At 39.6% G+C, this 10000-nt stretch overlaps 2 protein-coding genes across 4 annotated transcripts in view; one reads left to right on the forward strand and one right to left on the reverse strand.

Moving 5' to 3' along the window:
• Positions 1 to 3519: 3519 nt before the first annotated feature.
• Positions 3520 to 3843, forward strand: LOC137995690 (uncharacterized). The gene has a single exon (XM_068841210.1). The coding sequence runs from the start codon at positions 3520 to 3522 to the stop codon at positions 3841 to 3843; it is 324 nt and encodes a 107-aa protein (XP_068697311.1).
• A 3490-nt stretch (positions 3844 to 7333) lies between these two features.
• The window catches only part of LOC137997377 (polyamine-transporting ATPase 13A3-like), a 57552-nt gene continuing 54885 nt past the window's right edge, over positions 7334 to 10000 (reverse strand). Inside the window, exons 34-37 of one of the 3 annotated variants that reach the window (XM_068843332.1) lie at positions 9802 to 9953; positions 8205 to 8293; positions 7934 to 8017; positions 7334 to 7669 (exon numbers count right to left, since the gene is read on the reverse strand). In XM_068843332.1, the coding sequence (XP_068699433.1) occupies positions 7535 to 7669; positions 7934 to 8017; positions 8205 to 8293; positions 9802 to 9953 (460 nt within the window). In that variant the 3' untranslated portion in view covers positions 7334 to 7534. The remainder of the gene's footprint in view (positions 7670 to 7933; positions 8018 to 8204; positions 8294 to 9801; positions 9954 to 10000) is intronic. The other 2 variants (XM_068843331.1, XR_011122460.1) reach the window with 2 other exon arrangements.

Consider the following 10000-nt stretch of genomic DNA (forward strand, 5'->3'; position numbering starts at 1 on the left):
GTGTCGAAGGAATAGCGAATGTATCGCCGCAATTGAGACATTCAAGGCGGTTTTGCTGATAGTAAACGCCTCCCAAGTGGATAGAAAAAGGTGGAAAACTATGCAGGGATTGACGTGGCCATGAGGTCAAAGGATGCAGCGTTTATCAAAACAAGTAATCAAAAATCAAACCCAATACAAAGATTCTTGACAAAGCATTTTTAGTTCAGCAGTTTAATAAGGGCATTACCGGATTACGAATGAACAACTTTTTGGCTGTTTTTCTCTTTTCTGACAACAGCGATTTTTAACTTCCTCAGAGCTCTCAAAGTGGTCTTAAATTGTGACTTGATAAATCAGCCTCTTTTCCGATTCTAAACCCGATCTCGCAAATGAGGTATTTAATGTTCTTGTTCCACTTTTGAAATGCACAAATTGAAAAGAAATAAGTTTTAATTGAAATCGACTAATTTTGTTCCTCAAAGACCGATCACCTGTAACATCATCAACCAAATGGTAATGTGACGCTGTGACGAGTATGGAATATTGTTAAGGGGGTTTCCCCACTAACTACGAGAAATATCTAAGGAAAATAATTGCGAAGCGACAATTGTCGCTCTTTCGGTCCCAACTCGCGGTTCCTTTCTCACAAAAAGCCGTTACTGCAATTATTGTGCCACCAGGGTAAATTTGAGAAGGCAAACAAATTTGCGGTTAACATTAAACAATCAAATGAACTGTTTTTTTTTTTGCTTTCAACTGTGTCCATAAAAAAAATTATAATTATTTTTATAATTAGTTTCTAGTTTCTAATGGACTAGCGGATACGTAAGGCGCTTACCGTTCGCCCAAAAATATCGCCGAAATCGGATGGTATGGAAATATTCCGGACAAAACTTTGGAAGAACAACCGGAAAATCTCGTCCATTCCTCCTCGGGTGTAATTTTGGGGCACTCGTTGATGTGTGGTCTGTGATAGGTTTGGAGCTGCCCACCAGAAAATGCTGTTCCATTCGCCACACGAAAAGATCGAAAGTATAACTAAATGGAAAAGCCCCATAAGAAACAAATACATTGCGCCTCGTATGCGGTCGCCAGGACGACAAGGAAAAGTAATATTTGCACTTTTGAGGGGAAGGGTACCTGTATACAGTATATTGTAGAAAGGTTGGAGTATCATACGTGTCTCATCGAAACATTGAGCAGAACATTGTGTAAGCTCCGAAAATGACTGCTTTACTGCTGTATGCTCACTCTGTCGTCTAAACGTCAAGTTAGGTCTTTTCAATTTCACTTTTTTGTTTAGCAGAGCACAGCAAACAAATCTAACCAAAATGTTTGCAGCTCACGCAACACCATTTTTTTCGTCCTTAAAAACCAATAATGTTATTCTTGATTGCATCCACGTGATAAGACAGCCACGTTGGTGTACCGTCAAAACAATAGAAAAAGGCGCCCGCGTTTTGCATACATTTCAAATTCCTAAAAGACATTTTACTGCATTGTCCGTTACACCAACATAGCCTGCCACCGTGACGTCAGATACAAACCATCAATTGTTTTGAGGCGTTGCTGTTATCGTTGTGTTGTGTTGTGTTGTGTTATCGTTGTCTAGAAAGGTTTATAATTTTCTGGGAATTAAAATTGCTTTCAACGATGTTAGAGAGTTTGAAAGGAAATATGTTCTATCCAATCAAATAATCAGAAATGAAGCAGCCTTATTTTGCATACGGTTTAAACGAACAATGACAGCTGGATTTAATACATGTACACGCTCCGACGACGGCAAAATTAGGTAGATTTGTGTTGAGTAAGATCGATATTTTTTTCTCGAAGAACTGATGCCGAAGTTTTAACTGATAAAACGGCACGTAATGTATCGAAGGGGTTAAAAAATATCATTGCAAGGATGGAAAAGCTCATTCGATTCATACTGATCAAGGTAGTGAGTTTTTCAAATGATTTGTTCGGTAATTATTGTAAAGATAATCCATAAAACATTTAGAATAACGACAGATTTAAAAGCGAGTGTCATAGAGAGGTTTAAAAGAACTTTCCAGTTTTTTTTTACAAATACAATATTATCCAAAGAAGACTAATAGAGGTCTGACTCGGTCTGTCCTTGCGAATTGTAATAAGAGAAAACATAGTGCCATAGGTGTTGCACCGATCAATATTAGTGAAAAAAATAGTCGGGAGCAATTTTGTTGCATTTAGTGGACGAAAGAAAACGTTTGGCTCTCGTTTCGGTTCCTGTAAGAAAACCGTGTTGTTTTAAAGTAGGTGATAAGGTCAGATTAACGAGTAAACGAACTGTGTTTAGTAAGGATTACAAAGGTACTTTTACTAGGACGTTTTTGAAGTTTATAGACGTTTTCGAAGATATTCTTATTTTCATATTAATTCATATAAAGTTAAAGATCTGAAAGGAGAGTTAATCGAAGGTAGTCTTACATAAAACGAATTACAGAAAGTCGAATTACCTCCTTCTCCTAAAGTGTTAAGTGTTAAGAAGAAGAGGAAAAGAGAAATTTAGACAATTAAGTGATTTTCCTGTTAATACCGGTGTCTGGGTGAAAAAATGAGTTCTAATAAATCTTATCAATGGGACAGCGTAGATGATGATTTTTTATATGGTTGTTTTCTAATGACAAAGAAATTAAACGCTTAAGCAATGAGGATTCTATTAGGTCATTCTTTGAAAGTAAATTACAATTGAATTTAGATCTACGAAAAGGTACGTGGGAGATGGGGGTTATAGGATTAAAGATTCCATCACAAGAAAAGTGGTGGAAAGCCGCTCTTTGCCGGCTAAAAAATATAACACAACTTTTGAAGTGGTGGAAGAGGTATACCAATCGTGGGAAAAAAAACGTCGACTGTTGTTGAAGTAAGAAAACTTTTAACCGACTCGGATATAAAAGGAGGACAAGTGGGAGTGTATGCTTATGACGAAGATGGTAAATTCTATACCTATACGAACATGTTGGAAGATTTTAGTGTTGTGTGAACAAAAACTAAAAGATCGATTAGAGATACATATTTATCAATTTGTTGAACAATCTTTTTATATGTTAAATATATAAATAAATATATAAATATTGCTAGTGCTAGTCACCAACAGGACTGAATTGCGAAGAGCGCGGCTCACGACATCGGGCTGAAAGCATACAAAGGCGCCTCTGGCTGCCGCTATACAGTCCATGTTTGATGTCAGAGCACAGCACCACAGCTAGATGTTAATTAGCTGTGAGTCGATTTTGATGAGGGAGGAAAACTGGAGTACCCGGAGAAAAACTCTCGAGTCAGGTTGACACTTCAGGGCCAGCTGTCCTCGGTCTAAAAACGTGCACTGCACTGAAACTAGTCTCCTCACATTGCACACTAAAAATAAATCAATTAGACCAGGCTGATCCAACTAACAGCTTCAATGCCTCAGCTCAAAATTCGAGTACTTGCAAGAAAAGCTCGAATTACGTCGGAAGTCATGTACCACTGGAAGAGCGGCCATCAATCACAAGTACACAAGAGCTGATGAAGATGTACCCAGAATATTTCATTGGCACAGTTGGATGTTTTGATGACTGTACGTATCACATCACACTGGATCCCGAAGTATCACCGGTGGTTCATGCACCGTGCAAAATGCCCATAGAGTTGAAAGATAAATTACAAGTCGAACTACGTGAGATGCCGGAAAGCCAAGATATCATTGCCAAAGTAACGCAACCTACAGATTGGGTTAACTCCCTGGTTATTAGAGAAAAAGGAAATGGGCGACTTCGTTTATGCCTCGATCCTAAAGACCTGGATAAGGCGATCAAAAGAAAACATCGTCCCATACCCACCTTAGAGGAAAATTAGCAGGAGCAAAGTTTATTAGCAAGCTTGACGCTCGCAATGGCTATTGGAATGTCAAACTAGACGAGGAATCCTCGTACCTGACAATCTTTAATACACCATTTAGTCGGTACCAGTTCGTTAGGATGCCGTTTGGCCCACGAATAAGTCAAGATTTCTTTCAATTCAAGATTGACGAGACGTATCGTATCGTGATTGCCAGGGAGCCATTTTTATGGAAAGAACGACAAAGAGCATGGCTTACAAGTACATGAAACCATGGAGCGTACCAGAATGGCTGGAAACAGGATAAATGACGAGGAGTGCAATTTCTTTGGTATGCTTTGCACACCAGACGGTGTCAAGCCCAGCTCAGATAAAGTCAGAGCCATAGAAAATTTAGAACCACCCAAAGAAGAAGCTTCAAACCTTTTTGAGGATGGCAACCTACATGACCTCGTTCATCCCCAATCTAGCTGACCACACTGCTCCCTTAAGAAATCTCTTAAAAGAGAACGTTGACTTTGCGTGGAACCCATCACATTCAAAAGCCTTTGAGAAGGTGAAGTTATTGATGTACCACAACGACCAAGGCCTACTATGACCGAAATGAACCAGTTGTCCTTCACGTTGACGCATCATTTAAGGGCTTAAGCGCAGCTCTTTTCCAAAACAACAAGCCAATAGCTTTTGCATCGAAAGCACTTACCCCTGCGGTGACCAGATACGCCAATATTGAAAGAGAACTATTAGCAGAGGGTTTATGGCTGTGAAAAGTTCCATTCGTACCTCTACTTACGTTGTAGTTAAAACAGATCACCGGCCCCTAGAACAGATCCATAAAAAGACCTGATGCAGGCACCTCCAAGTCTTCAAAGAATGCCATTGCGTCTACAACCCTACGATTGCGTTATTAAATATCTTCCAGGAAGGGAAATGGTTGCAGCTGACGCCCTGTCACGCCTTTGGCCGTTGCATGCATGAATTTGAAGTATCAGACATGAATGTGAAAGTTCACCACCTAATCAGAATCACCCCAGCTAAAATGGAAGAGTTCAAAGAGAAAACTGCAAAAGATGAAATCTTGCAGCGTCTATCTCGTCAGGTTATTCAAGGTTGGCCCGATAGTGTGAGGAAAGTTGTTCCAACACTAAAACCGTACTGGCCCCTAAGAAATGACATATCAGTAGAAGATGGGCTGATACTTCTTGGAAGCCTTCTTGAGAGGCAACATCTTTCAGCAAACACGGAGGGCACTTTGGTATAGAAAAATATGTATACAAAGAAATAGAAAACCTTGTAAACTCATGTTGCGTTTGCCAGAAATACCACAATTCCCAACAAGAGCCTCTGATACTACCACAGATTCCTTCAAGACCGTGGCAAACAGTGAGCGCAGACCTGTTCCATGTACAACAGTCGTGGTTCCTCATAATCGTCGACTACTACTCCAAGTTCCCATTTGTCAAGAAGCTTCACAACCTTACAACCAGACCCGTTCTTACTGGGTTGCCAGTATAGCAATTCCAATCGGAAAATGCGTAATATTTCTCTGTTTTTAAAATTTTTTTTTTTTTTTTCGTGTCGGTAAAAGTCTTGCCTTTCACTACCCTGTTAAGTGGTTCTTTGTGCATAGAGTCTTCTGTGCGCATTTTGTTAGGGTCGAGGGGGTTCGGGTAATGTGTAGAATTCTCTGGTGCACACAGGAGAACATTTAATTAACCTTCAATGGCGTCGAAAGTCATTGTAACGCGAATGGCGTTTTAGTGGATCTTTAAACAAAATATACCCTCATGAAGGACAAAACGCAGCTCAGTTGACAATATGGAATAAAGCTCTGTGTAACTGCACTACCACACGTACGCAATGCGTGCCTATTTTTTCGAAAAAAATAGGAACATATTAGTTAAATGAAAAGCGTTCGTTAATACCGTGAGGATTAAGAGTGCCGATTTGGAAGATGAATTTTTGTTCCAGATTCTTGCAGCTTTCCGTCGTACCTAGGTGTAGGGAAAAGGTGGCAGATAGCCATGTGTTTTTTGGAGTGGTTAGGCAGATTAAAATGACGAGCGACTGGCTTAGATGCATCGTTGTCATTCTTCTCAACATCGCGAAGGTGTTCGCGGAATCGGTCACCTAGTCGTCTACCTGTCTCACCAATGTATAATTTATTGCATAACGTACAGGTTATGCAATAAATGACATTTGCGGAGGTACATGTGAAACGATCGGTGATCTTAACAGATCGCTTAGGTCCCGACATTTTGCTAGTGTTAAGAGTGAAAAGACAAGTTTTGCATCGTGAGCGCGCGCATTTGAAAGGGCCGGGTTGCTAGTTAGTTTTGAGTGCGCTTCTAACTAAAAAGTTGCAAACGGTTTTTTTCGCATTCGAATGAAATTAGTGAAGGTTGGGAAAAGGTTCTATCAGTCTCGGGATCATTTTGGAGTAATTTAAAATGATTAAGAATGATACTTTTGACTGCGTGATTATGAGGATGGAAAGTGAGGGTGAATGGAGTTCTGTCATTCTTATCTTTTAGTGGCGTTTGTAGTGCTGCCTGTCGATCAAATTGTTGGGCGCGATGATGGCCCGCTTTGACCACATCAGAGACAGGATAGCCACGTTTTTCGAAGAACTGGCACATCTTTATTCATTGTCAACATGTATACAAGGTACTTGTACCTGAGACGTTGGCCTGAATAAATGTTTTTGTTTTTGGTTGTTTTCGTTTCAATTAACATAGTTTTAAGAGAAGGGTATGTAACATATTGGCACGTGATAATTAGCACCTATTGTACGTTATATTTTGTATACGCATATTTCAGTAGGCTAGCACATTATGTAAATCCAGAAAGCATACACATACAAGATGGAGTAAAGTCTTCGACAACCTACGACAGTAGACAACTGCATGACTGTTAGACAGAACACCTTGTTCGACCAGAGTCGTTGCCTTGGGATAGAAACGTGGTGACTGAAAGAGGATGAGAAAATTACGAACTACTCTCCCCTGGCAAATCAGAACGATTCATCGGGTTTCAACGAAGATTGTGCCATTGGTGGTTGGTTGTCTGGGTTTGGTGTCTGGTCGGCAGAGGGTCTTTTTTGAAGATCTTGGGATTCCAGATGTGTTGGGAGGGATGCAGGGATCCTCAGCCTAAATCCTCCAGAAGACACCTACGGTGCGTTTGATTGACCGTATTCCGGAATAGGAATATATGGAATAGAAGTTAAAAATCCTTCCTTTTTGCAGAGATTCACATTAAAATTGTCAAAAAGCTGCTAAATGTTATTTTAAATATATCTTTATTATCCTTGTTGCTTCAAAACGCCAGCCATACCGTTTTAAATTATCACCCCACATATTCTTATTCCGGAATTGGGTCAATCGAAGGCACACCTTGTCTGCAGAGTGAATACCATCTCCTTGTAGGTTGTTCAGACTACAGAAAGTCAAGATTTTTTTTTGGGGGGGGGGGAGGGGGGAGGGGGTGCGGGAAACAACGACACCATGTTAAGCAGGATTAGGGATACATTTCAAAGTACAAACAAACAAGGCAAAAATGTAAAAAAAATTAAAGTTTTTTTCAATTTACAGAAAATAGAGACGTCTTCTACTTTTCATTATCGACGACCATCCAAAACGATAAAAGCCTAAAGACAATTTGAGGGAAAAATACTGAATTGACGAGACAGTCATTAGGTCTGCTGCTGCTAGCTGGGGGAAGGTGGCCAACTAGGATCTTGTTCTAACTGGTTCTGTAATATTCGAAAGTAATTTTTGGGCTGCGACTTGCAAAACATCTTATTGAGCAGTCTTTTCAACCGTCGTGAAGGGACAATGCATACCTGCAAGAACAACAAACCAATTTAGCTTCGTTCAGTTGCATATTTCGCCACCAAAAAAAAACCAAAACCAGTGACCTTTAAACTGGGTAAAAATAGGAGTGTACATAACAACAATCAAATGGGGGTGTGACAGGCGAAGGGAACGTAAAGTACGTCCCCATTGCGACCTAAGCCAAAAACGCGAAATACATCTGGTAATTATCAATAAAAAGCGGCTTACGACTGAGGGTGGAAAGTTACATCACACTTATCATCGATACTTACCTCAATCAACAAAGATAGCAGAAAATTACAACCAGCAATGCCAAGAAGAGTTACCCTAAACACAACATCTGGCATGGCGGCTAACTGAATTAAAAAGAATCAAACAAACAAAAACAATCTTAAGAACACAGTAATGGGCCAAAAGGACCTTCATTCGGTGACTTAAGAAAAAAGAGCCGAAACTTGCAAGCCCCAACTGACGTCAAAATATGCGTAATTACAAGCGAAGGCATACAAGTAATAACAGACTACTTTGTAATTGGATCGTTACCTCAAAGAACTTTCGCAGTGATGTCCCCGGAATAACAACTAAGATTCCAGTAAAAATAGTCAGGACTAACGCAACAAGAAGAAAATACACTGCAAGAATACAAAACAAAGCCTTCAGCAAACAGGACTAAAAATTTAACTCCTTGGAAACTACCACAAAGGTTAATTTAGATGATACAGTAGTTACTTGACAGACTACTTTCTTCACTTCTGATACCGCATAATGGGTCAACTACGGTGCACCACGATTCAGCACCAAACGCGCGCAATCGAGTCTAGGGTACTGATGATAAAATTACATGTTAAGCTTCAACTCTTTCCTAAGCTCTTATTCCGGTCAAAGCGAAAGATTTTTAAAGTCAATGTTCGTTTTTTAAATTCATGATGAAAGGTAATTATGGGACTGCAAAACAATATTTCTGTGATTGTAGCTTGAGACTCTTTTCAGCGCGGGAAGCTGCAGCGCAAACTATTGCTAGTTAAAACCATTACATTTTTCTGTTGTCTCAAATGCCTCCAAAAATTCTTGGCCGTATTCTTGGGTGTTGCATCTTCAAGCGAAATACTTTTAAACTCATGAAAGTTTGCTATTTGTTTTCTCTTCTCAAGAAGAGATAATCAAATGTGAATTTTCTGAAACAGCGAGTCCTTTTTTTCACAATTGAGTTTTAGGCCGGGACAGTTTCCTGTTCATTGAAAGAAATGGACGACGCAAATTGTGGACAGCTCTGACGAAGTCATTGAGTCGTTTTAATTAAAGCCGGTTTAAAACCCTTTCATGTTGTAAGTTGAAATGGATGTCTCAAGTGGTGTGGAGGCCGTTCAAACGATTCCAACATCAAGCAATCACTTAAGAGAGATGGGGGGTCATAAATACCCATTTAATGCGTTCCCGTTTTCCAGTAATACAAGCTATTGATATAAATCTGTATCGTTTACTTTATAAGAGCACGGGCTAAAATGATGCCTCCTCGGAATTTTGCAAAAATTCCTACGGGAGCAATAACGCCAATGGTTGATCCTTACTGAGCTTCCAGCGACTTGGGCCAGTTCGCTTACGTCCAAAAACTTTTCCTTACGCGCCTGGTCCTTCAAACCTGCAGTTGTAACCTTCACTCTAAAATTACTCGTACACCTTACTCACTTGTCGAGTAAGTGACTTGTCTTGGCATGTTAGCAAACTGAGCGACGTTGCAGAAAGCACGGTTAAGTTCAATAAAAAAACCTCTAGGTTGACATGACAGAATCCATTACCTGCTGATAATTTTAAATGATAGAGAATAAATGTATAATTCCAAGTAAATGCATTGTGTCTGTAACAGCTAATGTACCATCTATAGTAATTAAGTCTCTTCTACTTGTTGGTCACCTCTGTCTGAAGATGATATAAATTTATATCGAAATATAATAATTAAACGTTTCTCTACATTTGTTGCCTGTATTTCAGACAATACATTTACTCGGAATTACATTTATTCTCTATCTTTGACATGACAGCTTTACTAACTTAGCGATAAGCCAGCTTTGAGAGACTCGACCCTAGACGTCACTAGCAAAACCGCTTTTCAAGACCATTACCTGCGGGCTGTATTACGTACCACTTTTATAAAAAGGTTTTCTGTACGGTGGTCCACCAGAAAATACAATAGAAAGATGGATGTACTGAAACGACGATAGCGCAAACAGCACTGCATTTTGATGGCACTTGATGTAAGATTCATTTTTATTCCTAACGTGAACTGCTTCAAACCTAGAACAAATCAATGAATACCTATCTTTAATGTATTCATGGCAATT

The sequence above is a fragment of the Montipora foliosa genome, chromosome 3 (genome assembly GCF_036669935.1).
Source record: "Montipora foliosa isolate CH-2021 chromosome 3, ASM3666993v2, whole genome shotgun sequence".
Classification (NCBI taxonomy): domain Eukaryota; kingdom Metazoa; phylum Cnidaria; class Anthozoa; order Scleractinia; family Acroporidae; genus Montipora; species Montipora foliosa.